The sequence below is a fragment of the Salmo trutta genome, chromosome 3 (genome assembly GCF_901001165.1).
Source record: "Salmo trutta chromosome 3, fSalTru1.1, whole genome shotgun sequence".
Taxonomy (NCBI): Eukaryota; Metazoa; Chordata; class Actinopteri; order Salmoniformes; family Salmonidae; genus Salmo; species Salmo trutta.
In genome coordinates, this window is record NC_042959.1 from 53,551,491 (window position 1) to 53,566,257 (window position 14,767).

The following is a 14,767-nucleotide window of genomic DNA, read 5'->3' on the forward strand; positions in this document are numbered from 1 at the left end:
GGGTAGCGTCTGCGCCCACCGAATCAATAGATCACGAACTCCGAGCGGCACGTACATGTGACCCACGGGACACTGTGCAGGCGCAGGTTCCAATACTAATGCCCACTCGATGTCTGCGTCCACCTCCCATACCACCGGTGCCACCAGCCTAGACGCTGGAATGATGGGATTTGGATCGATGGGCCGGTCCTCCGTGTCATAAAGACGGGACAGCGCGTCGGCCCTCGGGTTCAGGGAGCCTGGTCTATAGGAGATCGTAAACCTAAACCGGGCGAAGAACATGGCCCACTTTGCCTGACGCGGATTCAGTCTCCTAGCTGCCCAGATGTACTCCAGATTTCGATAGTCGGTCCAGATGAGAAAGGGGTGCTTAGCCCCCTCAAGCCAGTGTCGCCACACCCTCAAGGCTTTTACCACCGCTAGCAACTCCCTGTCCCCCACATCATAGTTACGCTCCGCCGAACTGAGCTTCTTCAAAAAGAAAGCGCAGGGGCGGAGTTTCAATGGCGTACCCGAGCTCTGTGATAGCACGGCACCCACCCCAGCCTCGGATGCGTCCACCTCCACTATGAATGCTAGAGACGTGTCCGGGTGCGCCAACACGGGTGCTTCGGTGAACAGCGCCTTCAACTTCTTGAAGGCTCCGTCCGCCTCCGTCGACCACCGCAAACGCACCGGCCCCCCCTTCAGCAGTGAGGTAATGGGAGCCTCTACCTGGACAAAACCCCGGATAAACCTCCAGTAGTAATTGGCAAAGCCTAAGAACCGCTGCACTTCCTTCACCGTGGTTGGAGTCGGCCAATTACGCACGGCCTTAACACGGTCGCACTCCATCACCACCCCCGTGGTGGAAATGCGATAACCCGGGAAGGAAACGGCTCGTTTGGAAAACACACATTTCTCAGCCTTAACGTATAGGTCATGCTCCAGCAGTCTACCAAGCACCTTGCGTACCAGGGACACATGCGTGGAGCGGGTGGTGGAATATATCAGAATATCATCGATATAGACAATCACGCCCTGCCCTGCAGGTCCCTGAGAATCTCGTCTACAAAGGATTGAAAGACAGCTGGAGCATTCTTCAACCCATACGGCATGACGAGGTACTCATAATGGCCCGATGTGGTACTAAATGCGGTTTTCCACTCGTCTCCATCCTTGATACGCACCAGGTTATACGCGCTCCTGAGATCCAGTTTTGTGAAGAATTTTGCTCCGTGAAATGATTCCACCGCCGTAGCGATGAGAGGTAGCGGGTAACTAAATCCCACCGTGATAGCATTTAGACCTCTGTAATCAATGCACGGACGCAGACCTCCCTCCTTTTTCTTCACAAAAAAGAAACTCGAGGAGGCGGGTGAGATGGAGGGCCGAATGTACCCCTGTCCCAGAGATTCCGTGACATATATCTCCATAGCCACCATCTCCTCCTGTGACAAGGGGTACACGTGACTCTTGGGAAGCACAGCGTTAACCTGGAGATCTATCGCACAATCCCCCTGTCGATGAGGTGGTAATTTGGTCGCCCTTTTTTTACAGAGAGCGATCGCCAAATCGGCGTATTCAGGGGGAATGCGCACGGTGGACACCTTGTCTGGACTCTCCACCGACGTGGCACCTATGGAAACTCCTAGACACTTCCCTGAACACTCCTCGGACCACCCCTGGAGAACCCCCTGTTTCCACGAAATCCGGGGATTGGGATCAGCCAGCCAGAGGACCCCCAGCACCACCGGAAATGCAGGCGAATCAATAAGGAAAAAACTAATCCGTTCCTTTTGATTCCCCTGCGTTACCATGTCCAGTAGAACCGTAGACTCCCTGACTAGCCCTGACCCTAATGGTCGGTTATCTAGGGAGTGCACGGGGAAGGGGGAATCTATCGGCACTCGCGGAATGCCCAGCTTAATGGCAAGTCCGCGATCCATAAAGTTCCTAGCTGCGCCTGAATCGACTAGTGCCCTATGCTGGGAAGAGGCGAAAAAAATCAGAAAACAAAATAGGTAAGAACACGTGACCAACAAGGGGTTCTGGGTGAATCTGGTGCTGACTCACCTGGGGTGACCGAGAAGTGTTCTGCCTGCCCTCTCGACTCCCAGACTGGCTCCTCCAGCACCGGTCGGCCGTGTGTCCTCTCCGACCACAGCTGGTGCAGGAGGAGCCACCTCCTCCGGTGCCGCTTGGCACAGCCCCCCCCCCCCCACCTCCATAGGAGTAGGGGCGGGGGTGCACGGAGGTGGAACGGACAGGACCCTTTCCGAACGCCCGCGGGCAGCCAGCAGATTGTTCAGACGGATGGACATATCGATGAGCTCATCAAGGGACAGAGCGGTGTCTCGACAGGCTAGCTCCCTGCGGACGTCCGCCCGGAGACTACACCGGTAAGGGTCTATAGGGGCCCTGTCGTTCCACCCCGCCCCAGCAGCGAAGGTCCTGAACTCCAGCGCAAAGTCCTGCGCACTCCTTGTCTCCTGCCTTTGGTGGAACAGCCGCTCACCCGCCGCTCTTCCTTCCGGAGGGTGGTCTGGGTGGGGGGTGAACTCTGGGTAGTGATCCCTCGCCGAGTCTGGACCATTCCAGACAGCATTTGCCCACTCCAGAGCTCGGCCCGTCAGGCAGGAAACGAGGGCACTCACGCTCTCCTCTCCCGAGGGAGCAGGTCTGACGGTGGCCAGGTACAGCTCGAGCTGGAGCAGAAATCCCTGGCACCCAGCCGCCGCTCCATCATACTCCCTCGGGAGCGCCAGACGAAGCGCGCCAGAGCCAGACGCAGTGGGAGGCGGAGGTGGCTGCGTCGGAGGAGCCGGAGGTGGAGAGAGGAGACCACTCCTCTCCCATCGGTCCATCCTCTCCATCATCTGATCCATTGCGGATCCGATTCGGTGGAGGACAGTAGTGTGGTGGAGCACGCATTCCTCCATCGAGGGAAGGGGGTTGGCCGCTGCTCCCGCTGACTCCATAGTATTGTGGTGCGGGATTCTGTAAGGCTCGGGCGTCGTGAGTGAGGAATCAAACGCAGGAAGCAGCGAGCACAGGGTAGTGGCTTTTTAATGGGTCAAACAGGCTAGCACACACAAGCCACCCCAAACAGCGAATAACGCGCACACAAAATAAAGTGCCCCAAACACAGGGGAAATCACATGCGGCGCAAAAACAAACGCACAAGCGTAAACACAAGCACAAACAGGAATGACAATCCCGCACAATGAGAAGGCAGACCAGCTAATACTAATAGCCCCGCTAATCACTCCCACTAAGAACAGGTGCACACAATCACAAAAAGGGGGAAAACAAAAAAGGGAATCAGTGGCAGCTAATAGGCCGGTGACGACGACCGCCGAGCGCCACCCGAGCAGGAGGGGGCGCCACCGTCGGTGGGAATTGTGACAGGCATAAATTATATTATTCAAGAATCAATTTCTAGCATTCATTCTTAAGTCCAAAAATGTATGTAGCAACTGCGGATTGCCCCTTTAAATATAATGTTTTATATATAAAGTATTTGCCCACTTTTTTTCTCAGCATTACAATTTTAGATTTGACAGTATAGGACCAATGATTTATATCTGGGGTTATATACATAATTGAGTAGCACACATACATTTTGGTCAAATGCAATGACACCCCCACACCACTAGACTTCAATTATGCAAAAACCTCAGGTAATACTGCTTTCATCTCAGCTTGAGAATCTTGTTAGCTAGTTTTGTGATGTAGCAAAGATTGTTTATTATATTGACAAGATAGTAAAGTGACCGCTATAACAATGGAAATACATGTCCTCAAAGATGGAAGGCGGGCGATGCGAGAGCAGGTTGGACCATTCTAGCCAATGAGAGGGCTGACGTGTGAAAAACAGGCCATAGATTTAGATTGAAGATTCATCTTTGTATATGTCCGATTATAGTGTCTGTGACAGCATTAGTAGTGCCTTTGAGGCTATCTCCATTTTAAAGTAGTAAATTATCTTCTTCTTCATCGGCTGATTGCTCCCAACTCTTAGGAATCCCCACCTAGTTGACCGCTTTAATGGTAGAAGCCCTCAATGGCAATGTCCATGCTTGAACTTGTATATGATGAATCCTCTATCTATCTCTCTATCTATCTCCGTACGGGAGTTGCAGCGATGGGACAAGACTGTAACTACCAATTGGATTCCATGAGATTGGGGAGAAAAAGTGGTAAAAACAACAACAAAATAGAAGTGACTGAAATAGGGGTCTGAAGTGGTGCCTGAGACAGCGTTTTCCACAACCATCAACGAAACACCAAATGATCAAATTTATTGTGGAAGAATGGTGTCACATCCCTCCAATAGAGTTCCAGACACACTAGCATTTATGCCAAGGTGCATTGAAGCTGTTCTAGCTGCTCATGAAGGCCCAGCGCCCTATTAGAGTCGAGCATGGGAAACAGTGTTTAAACTCTTTACAATGAAGATCTCTTAAGTTATTTGGATTTTTACTAATTATCTTTGAAAGACAGGGTCCTGAAAACGGGACATTAACATACATACATACATACATACATACATACATACATACATACATACATACATACATACATACATACATACATACATACAGTTGAAGTCGGAAGTTTACGTACACCTTAAACTGAGTCTAAATGTATTTGGTTTTCACAATTCCTGACATTAATCCTAGTACAAATTCCCCGTATTAGGTCAGTTAGGATAACCACTTTATTTTATATCAGAATAATAGTAGAGTGATTTATTTCAGCTTTTATTTCTTTCATCACATTCCCAGTGGGTCAGAAGTTTACATACACTTAATTAGTATTTGGTAGCATTGCCTTTAAATTGTTGAACTTGGGTCAAACGTTTTGGGTAGCCTTCCACAAGCTTCCCACAATAAGTAGGGTGAATTTTGGCCCATTCCTCCTGACAGAGCTGGTGTAACTGAGTCAGGTTTGTAGGCCTCCTTGCTCGCACATGCTTTTTCAGTTCTGCCCACAAATGTTCTATAGGATTGAGGTCAGTGCTTTGTGATGGCCACTCTTATACCTTGACTTTGTTGTCCTTAAGCCATTTTGCCACGACTTTGGAAGTATACTTGGGGTCATTGTCCATTTGGAAGACCCATTTGCGACCAAGCTTTAACTTCCTGACTGATGTCTTGAGATGTTGCTTCAATATATCCACATAATATTCCTTCCTCATGATGCCATTTATTTTGTGAAGTGCACAAGTCCCTCCTGCAGCAAAGCACCCCCACAACATGATGCTACCACCCCCGTGCTTCACGGTTGGGATGGTGTTCTTTCACTTGCAAGCCTCCCCCTTTTTCCTCCAAACATAACGATCGTCATTATGGGCAAACAGTTATATTTTTGTTTCATCAGACCAGAGGACATGTCTCCAAAAAGTACAATCTTTGTTCCCATGTGCAGTTGCAAACCGTAGTCTTGCTTTTTTATGGCAGTTTTGGAGCAGTGGCTTCTTCCTTGCTGAGCAGCCTTTCAGGTTATGTCGATATTGGACTCGTTTTACTGTGGATATTGATACTTTTGTACCTGTTTCCTCCTGCCTCTTCAGAGGGTCCTTTGATGTTGTTCTGGGATTGAGTTGCACTTGTCGCACCAAAGTACGTTCATCTCTAGGAGACAGAACGCGCCTCCTTTCTGAGCGGTATGACGGCTGCGTGGTCCCATGGTGTTTATACTTGTTTACTGTTGTTTGTACAGATGAACGTGGTACCTTCAGGCATTTGGAAATTGCTCCCAAGGTTGAATCAGACTTGTGGAGGTCTACAATTTTTGGGATTTCTTTTGATTTTCCCATGATGTCAAGCAAAGGGGCACTGAGTTTGAAGGTAAACCTTGAAATATATCCAGAGGTACGCCTCCAATTGACTCAAATTATGTAAATTAGCCTATCAGAAGCTTCTAAAGCCATGACATAATTTCTGGAATTTTCTAAGCTGTTTAAAGGCACAGTCAACTTAGTGTATGTAAACTTCTGACCCACTGGAATTGTGATACAGTGAATTATAAGGGAAATAATCTATCTGTAAACAATTGTTGGAAATATTACTTGTGTCATGCACAAAGTAGATGTCCTAACCGACTTGCCAAAACTATAGTTTGTTAACAAGAAATTAGTGGAGTGGTTGAAAAACAAGTTTTAATGACTCCAACATAAGTGTATGTAAACTTCCGACTTCAACTGTACCTACAGTATGCGCCTACAGTAGAAACGACAACACGATATACAGAAAATAAGGAACTTACTTTGATAGGAATGCACACATGTTTTCCTTACAAATAATAACTTTGGACAACAAGTTAGGCAAAGCGAGCACCAGAATTTTTTTTTACAATTCTTGCAAAACTGGGCAAATATATGCATACTTGATCTGCGCAAACATGAGTGCAGTGCGGTGGGCTCTCCTCGAAGAGAGAAGTTTATCTGGCTCAGTAAAGCCTCAAACATAAATTGTACGCAACACTGAATGTGAATTAATTAGGAGGCTTAACACACCTCTATTCAAACTGTTGTTAGAAAATACAACTTGTTTGAAAACAATTTGAAACTGACAAGTTGAAACATAGCCTATAGATAATTAGTAGGCGGCACATGTTAACTGTCCTGTTGCGTAATAACCACATTTTGGAACAGTGAGTGCATTCTGACATCACGTGCATAAAACAACTCACGCTGGGGCGACCGTTTCACACTCATGTGTGAAAAGGATCAATTTCAAACTTTAATTACTGAACAAGTGATTACATTGTTGCCACCAGCCAGAATGTTAAATCATGGCAGCCTTGCGGCACTGTGTACAGCTTTGTGAAATGTTAAGCTTAACATGAGAAAATGACAACCAAATAGGCCTACCAATAAACATGTATCCGTTTGCTAAAGCAAAGCTATACGCTACATGCCCTGGCACCACAGAAAGCCTATCGTCGATCCGATAGGCAACCGCATAGATATGTCCCAATTGCAGCACCATGGACAGTGGTTGGTAGTCTAAACTTTGTGAGTGGCTCTCTGGCTGACGCATTTTATGTTTATTGTAGGGAGTGGGGGGCCACTCCAACCTTGCGGGGGTCCAGAGAAACTGCATAACGTCAGGATATAGGACAGACACTTCAAAACCTTACGATTTTTGGGGGGGGACTGTCTGTTTTGCCATGTACAAATGTGTTAATCAATGTGTTTCTATGGGTTATAGCAGTAAAGGCCAAATTCAATGTTTCAATAAATATGTATATAGTTTTTATATACCTACAGGGGTCCTCAAATGGCTAAATTATAAATTGTATGACCATCCTAAAACAATTCCATATATTAACTTAGTAGATATTGCGACCTATGGGCTTAGACCTTAAGACACTTTGTTTTCTTTATTTTGGCAGTTACCTGTATATACCTCCAAGAAAATCTTTGAGCAACCAATGGTGTATGTTTGTATGGGAATGACTGCCACCTGATGGCAATGTTAAGTAAAACTGTTTTGAAACTGTTGAGCTAAGACAGTTTGTTTATTTATTTAGGGGGGAGGGGGGCAACAGAATAAAATATACAGTAAGAAAATATAAAAATGCAGAAAAAAAGTAATATAGCCCCCTTTATAACGGTCCTTTCAGTTTTGGAAAAACGACATAGGAAAAGCATGAAGACATACAGTCAGTGTCAGTTGTCATTTAAACCTAAGCAAAGTCACAGTAGGCGTTACAGTAAATTAAGGAAGTAAATTAAGTAAGTGAACTATATGTATGTAAAAACAAATGTGTGGGTGTATGATGATCCATTTATGTAGAATACATTTGATTCTATTTATTTATGTATTCCATGTGGAAGCAGCACCACTCTTTAATCGTTCATGACAAATTTCCCCACGTGTTCAATAAAGTATATCAGATCAGTGCTCTTTAAGCTGCAGGGTTAGTGGTGACCTCCTCCAGCAGAGGCTTATACTGCTCCAGGTCCTGGATGTTCTGCAACATATCAGAGCAAAGTTACACATTACTTGGCAGGACACAACCAAGGTAAAGTTTATCTACATATCCGTATTCTACTTCCATTTGTATGGCCATTGTATTCGCTCTGTTCAAGGGTTCTCTGTTCATACCTCTTTTCCCTCCTTTCCATTCTTGTACAAAGCCTTGAGACCCAACACCGCAGAGCTTATGGTGACACAAAGCTGAAGGACTGCAAGGACGATGAGCACGATGTCCAAGGCATTCATCAACATCTAATGGTAGAACAAACACATGGAGGAGGATTTGAACATATTGACTGGATTGTTTAGCAAGATAGTGCTGTTGGTGAACACTGGAAAATACAGAAACAGACTGGCATACCAGCTATTAGAATGTGCTTTAAACATGGTACCCACTATCTCTGTTTAAGGACACACATGTTAATTGCTAAATTAAGCAGTTTGATCCATCTAATCAAATGTTCATATTTTACTTAGAAGGGACACCTTCCTCACATGATGGATATCATTAAAAAACTTCATTCAAAAGCACTCACCTGAGCAATCTGCTTGGCATCTTTGCATTTCGCCAAGAGTCTATCCCTCTCCGGATCACTGGGTGGTTTTGTCACCTGGCCGCCATAGTAGTCATCTCGCCAGTTGTAGTTATCATTGCAAATCCACCAGAAATTGGAGTTTGCCAGGTCTACAGCATACAGCACAATTCCAGTAATGGCTAGAGCAGCACCTGACAGGTTCATCAACACATTGATGCCCACCTAAAACACAATCAGGGAATATAAAACCAGTTTGACTCAACTGAGTAAACCACAGAGTACTAGATGTCTCAGATATTCAGTTGATGATTATAATTCAACTGGATCAGATTGAATGATTGTTCAATGGAGGAAGGGAATGAGGCTAAGGAATGACAGCAAAGAGTTAAGGTATGTGCATCAGTGAACAACTCACCAAGCAGGGACTGGGGAACTTCTCAGCCAAGATACACATGATGCCAACTGCTATAAACTAAGGAGAAGGCACACATATCAAATACGAATAACCTACACATATGTGTCCTGATAAATAACAAACATTTCGCAAGAAAATACACAGACATTTGACTTTAACCCTGCATTTTATTTTTAAAAAGACTAAGTCTGGGTAGGCAGTTACTTATGTTTCCTGGTTTGTTTACTGTGGTTATAACCCCAAGTGAAATCATGTGCTTTCATACTAAACATGATGACATGGTAAACGATAACAAAATAAAGTAAGCTTACCACACCACCAAGCCAATAAGGAACCCCAGTCCATCGCAGTGAGCTAGAATAATCAGTGCTAACAAGGATCGCTCCCAAGCCAATGTTGAGTACTCCCACCATGATCTGTATAGTCTGTGAAATAAGAAAATAATAATTTTAGATAACTCTCTCTCACTTCCGATGACAAATGCGACCCAGTGATGATAGACAGGTATGTTGTGGTGTGAGTGTGTGTGTTATTTTAGTTCACCCACCCCCAGAGCTGACTGGGAACTTGCTTGGAGCCTCCTCAGTCCCTGGGACACAGAGCATGCTGGGCTGTAGCACAGGGTCCCAAGTATTTGACACAGCAGGGGCCAACTGCTTCCTTCTTTAGAGTTCACAGTAAATACAGTCACCCCTCCGCCTTTGGTCACAGTCACTGACATGCTGACTCTTGGTTACACAGCTCTAAAACAAAAGGCAGAACAATCATCTTAATGTTAAATAAGTGTGTATGCCTTATACTGTAAGTCATGATGTTAAAAGGTGCACATGCATTCCAATAACATCTGATGAAGCCTATTGTATCTGTAGGATACAACTTTTTTTAAAGGACCAACTATCCATTTCGTTAGAATGTATTGCATTGTACAGCACTCTGAATTTGCCCTAAATAAGGGCCCTCTTACTGTCACTGCTACAGTGTGTATTGGGTCATAGTGACAAACAGGTTCTATCCCATGTGGACAACATTAAAGTTAATCTACCCATTATTTTGTTTCTTTGCTTTCCTTCATTACGGTAATCTCTTGCGTCATTGAAAGATGATAGGGCATGTCATAAAGTGTGGTGATGAGTGGGTTTAGAACTTCTGCTACACATGAGAAGGAAGTGCACAACATAAAACCCCCTCTTCTGGGAAATTACTTGAAACAGGGAGGAACTCACGTCATCCACTTAAATGTATAGCACCCACCTGGGTAATTCTTTATTTTAACTAGGTAGGCTAGTTGAGAACAAGTTCTCATTTACAACTGCAACCTGGCCAAGATAAAGCACAGCAGATTGACACATACAACACAGTTACACATGGAATAAACAAACATACAGTCAATAAAACAGTAGAAAAAAAACATCAATGGCAGCCATTGTGAATTAGAAAGCACTCCACCCATTTTGTACCAGGTAGGCTACAGGTATTTACAAATAGTGTTTCTTTTTAGTTAGCAGCAGAAAGTACCCATACCATATAATGTCCCAGTAAACCAGATTAAACAGTACTGTAAAATACAGTACTGTCCAGGAGTTACACATCTGTCTGTCAGTGGTGGAGTTCGTTTTGCATGTCCCGGTGCCCCGGGTGTGTAGAGATTTCACTTAAGGACCAATGGAATGGTCTAAAATGAGCAAACTCCGCCCATCAGGAGCACCCGGCCATGCAAAACAAACTCAACCATTGGGTGTTCCAAAACACTTAAATCCCTCCCCGACACACGAGAGAATGTAAACCATGAAATGTTTGCATAGATTATAACTGCTGAACGTTGCAGTGTGAATTGTTTAATATCATCAATTTGTTTTACTATTTTGTAATTACATCATTTCTTTTTGAGAGCATGAAACAACTACACACAGATTTAAATTCACTGAAAACGTATTATTCAACAACACATATTTTCGAGAAAAGCTCACCCGTTCCTGGAATTGAGATGGACACCTCTACAGGTCTTGTGCAATCACAATGGCAGACCAGCCTGCTTGTTGCGCAGTTTGGTTTCCTTACAGGGAAGTAGCTGGTAGGGAGGGCTCAGCCAGTCTCAGCTAGTTCCCAACAGGCCCTCCTCCTCACTTTAAAGAGATCCTGAGAGGTTAACCCTTCCCTCACTGAATAATAAACATATAATGGATTCCTGTCATACTGAAGAATCCCCACCACCACACACACAAAGCAATGACTCCACAGTTGTTCTTTGCCATTTTAATGATTTTCTTTGTTTTTAATACAGCAAGCCGGGGCGAAGTACAAAGACGTGTAGTGCCAAGTCTTTGTTGTTTAAGAGCACATGCCAATACTACGTTACAATCACTAAATTCTTTACTTTGTCATATTCTTCTATCTTGCTCCTTTTCAATATGAGCACAATCAAGTATAGTATGTGTCATGTGTTGTTGCTGGACTTAAGCTAATGGTGTCAACTAACATTTCAGAAAGCAATATAATTATGACTTCCATGGGTGAACACTTCACCAATCATTGATCTTAATGACTGTTGGAATGAGGTCGATACCAGGAAAGTCCATGGCAATCACCCCGAAACATGCACTGCACCCTTGCTGTCTGTTTCCAAGAGAGGAATGCCCAGCTTAAAGCTGGATTTCTGTACAAATATAATCTTGCCTCAGCCATAGTTGGCATGTCAGACTTCATCCATACATCTGTATCATCAATAATCATTTTTCCAACCAGCTCCTCATCATTCTCTTTATCAAACGATATATATATATACTGCTCAAAAAAATAAAGGGAACACTTAAACAACACATCCTAGATCTGAATGAAATAAATAATCTTATTAAATACTTTTTTCTTTACATAGTTGAATGTGCTGACAACAAAATCACACAAAAATAATCAATGGAAATCCAATTTATCAACCCATGGAGGTCTGGATTTGGAGTCACACTCAAAATTAAAGTGGAAAACCACACTACAGGCTGATCCAACTTTGAAGTAATGTCCTTAAAACAAGTCAAAATGAGGCTCAGTAGTGTGTGTGGCCTCCACGTGCCTGTATGACCTCCCTACAACAACTGGGCATGCTCCTGATGAGATGGCGGATGGTCTCCTGAGGGATCTCCTCCTAGACCTGGACTAAAGCATCCGCCAACTCCTGGAAAGTCTGTGGTGCAACGTGGCGTTGGTGGATGGAGCGAGACATGATGTCCCAGATGTGCTCAATTGGATTCAGGTCTGGGGAACGGGCGGGCCAGTCCATAGCATCAATGCCTTCCTCTTGCAGGAACTGCTGACACACTCCAGCCACATGAGGTCTAGCATTGTCTTGCATTAGGAGGAACCCAGGGCCAACCGCACCAGCATATGGTCTCACAAGGGGTCTGAGGATCTCATCTCGGTACCTAATGGCAGTCAGGCTACCTCTGGCGAGCACATGGAGGGCTGTACGGCCCCCCAAAGAAATGCCACCCCACACCATGACTGACCCACCGCCAAACCGGTCATGCTGGAGGATGTTGCAGGCAGCAGAATGTTCTCCACGGCGTCTCCAGACTCTGTCACGTCTGTCACGTGCTCAGTGTGAACCTGCTTTCATCTGTGAAGAGCACAGGGCGCCAGTGGCGAATTTGCCAATCTTGGTGTTCTCTGGCAAATGCCAAGTGTCCTGCACGGTGTTGGGCCGTAAGCACAACCCCCACCTGTGGACGTCGGGCCCTCATACCACCCTCATGGAGTCTGTTTCTGACCGTTTGAGCAGACACATGCACATTTGTGGCCTGCTGGAGGTCATTTTGCAGGGCTCTGGCAGTGCTTCTCCTGCTCCTCCTTGCACAAAGGCGGAGGTAGCGGTCCTGCTGCTGGGTTGTTGCCCTCCTACGGCCTCCTCCACATCTCCTGATGTACTGGCCTGTCTCCTGGTAGCGCCTCCATGCTCTGGACACTACGCTGACAGACACAGCAAACCTTCTTGCCACAGCTCGCATTGATGTGCCATCCTGGATGAGCTGCACTACCTGAGCCACTTGTGTGGGTTGTAGACTCCATCTCATGCTACCACTAGAGTGAAAGCACCGCCAGCATTCAAAAGTGACCAAAACATCAGCCAGGAAGCATAGGAACTGAGAAGTGGTCTGTGGTCCCCACCTGCAGAACCACTCCTTTATTGGGGGTGTCTTGCTAATTGCCTATAATTTCCACCTGTTGTCTATTCTATTTGCACAACAGCATGTGAAATTTATTGTCAACCAGTGTTGCTTCCTAAGTGGACAGTTTGATTTCACAGAAGTGTGATTGACTTGGAGTTACATTGTGTTGTTTAAGTGTTCCCTTTATTTTTTTGAGCAGTGTATAAACAGACCTTTCTCAGTGGTCATGTTAAAGGAGGAAAACATGCAACAACCTGCAAAAAAACATGAATAATATAATGCAAATCCAAAAATCAAACTCCTGATTTTCTTTATAGCCTACCTTTTCTAGATGTCTTTCCTATACCAAGACTGAAATAAAATGTTTCACCTGGCTAAAGACTGGGATACTCACATACAGCTCTGGCCCAAGGAGTTTCACACAGGTGCTGGTGTTCTGACCTCTGCAGATTGCTATATTTTTTTGCCATACTGATAAAGGAAAGGTGTGGCCTCGTAGTGTTTACCTACTGTTTTTCCTTTGAGAAATATAAGCAAACTTTTTTTTTTTATCAAATAGTACATTCTAAGCTTTGATCTGCGGTCACAAGTGTGAGAACGTCGATGGCTAGGTTTCCAGCAAATTGGCAACAGATTTTCATATGAATATTCTCAAATACACAAAGAAAAATATGCACATTTTCCCACCAATGGTGTTTTCACCAAACAGGCTTGTTGCGGATAAAAGTCCATGCGTGAAGATGTAGTGCACACAAAATATACTTTTTCGCCTAAAGCTGCAATATGTAACTTGTTACTGTCATCCCCATTGAAAGCAAGTCTAAGATGTTTTACATGTTAGTCATTTAGCAAACGCTCTTATCCAGAGCGACTTAGTGAGTGCATTCCTTTTCCTACTAAGAAGCGGAAGAACAGTTTTATGTGGGCTATGGCGCCCGGTTTTAAGGGTAGTTTTTGCGTCTTTTACTTTCGGTTTTGTAGGCTACACCAGCTTCAAACAGCTGAAAATTCTATATTTTTGCTTATGGAAAATGTGTTTCACAGCCGTTTCGATCACGTGTCAAACTCATTCCACGGAGAGCCGGGCTTTCGCTCCACCCTTGTACTTGATTATGGTTAGTAATTAGTATGAAACGCCCTTCACCTGGTTGTCTAGGTCTTCATTGAAAGGAAAAAACAAATACCCGCAGACACTCTGCCCTCCATGGAATTAGTTTGACACCCCTGGTTTAGATAGTATGCCTACAATGATTATCTACACCAGGGGATCCCAAAACGTTTTCACTCGGGACCCCCTTCCCCCTACGCGCGCACCACATCCACATGTACTTTCATATTATAATTATTATATCAAATCAATATTTGCGCATAAAGGTGTTTCCACCGCCATTTCTCGCGTAATTAATTTTACCGACACAAAAAGATCCCACCATGTCCAATGAACAAATTATCTGTTGGCATTTATACAATTGAAGCCTACAGAAACTTCCTGTTTCCATCACAGCTTTCATAAATATTTTTTTTATAAGATATGACTTTACGTAAAATTCATTAGGGTGGCGCAGTTTTCAACCAGGTTTTTGGGATGCAGCGTTTGTTTACAAACATTGTTTACAAACATTGTTTTACTCCATTCTTATATTTTGGGTTTTGATAGGGTGTGACAGTTGAACTAAGATCATGAGGCAT

The 14,767-nt window shown here is 44.7% G+C and overlaps 1 protein-coding gene across 2 annotated transcripts; it reads right to left on the minus strand.

Annotated features, from left to right (window-relative positions):
* Window positions 1-7,490: 7,490 nt before the first annotated feature.
* Window positions 7,491-11,024, minus strand: LOC115178604 (uncharacterized). Of its 2 annotated transcripts, none has more exons than XM_029739862.1 (7): window positions 10,889-11,024; window positions 9,469-9,664; window positions 9,233-9,346; window positions 8,922-8,978; window positions 8,507-8,728; window positions 8,100-8,222; window positions 7,491-7,965 (listed from the first exon to the last, which is right to left on the minus strand). In XM_029739862.1, exons 2-7 carry the CDS (start codon window positions 9,640-9,642, stop codon window positions 7,900-7,902), a joined length of 756 nt encoding a protein of 251 aa, XP_029595722.1. In that variant the 5' UTR covers window positions 9,643-9,664; window positions 10,889-11,024; the 3' UTR covers window positions 7,491-7,899. The 2 variants fall into 2 exon arrangements, with proteins under 2 accessions (XP_029595722.1, XP_029595729.1); XM_029739869.1 differs by lacking the exon at window positions 10,889-11,024 and adding an exon at window positions 10,443-10,552.
* Window positions 11,025-14,767: the final 3,743 nt, after the last annotated feature.

Excerpts from the sequence above, each read along its gene's own strand:
- LOC115178604 (XM_029739862.1), bottom strand. The coding sequence starts at position 9,642 with ATGTCAGTGACTGTGACCAAAGGCGGAGGGGTGACTGTATTTACTGTG. Across the intron at positions 8,979-9,232 it reads CTTATTGGCTTGGTGGTGTG|TTTATAGCAGTTGGCATCAT; the intron begins GTAAGCTTACTT and ends CCTTCTCCTTAG. Across the intron at positions 8,223-8,506 it reads ATGCCAAGCAGATTGCTCAG|ATGTTGATGAATGCCTTGGA; the intron begins GTGAGTGCTTTT and ends TTCTACCATTAG.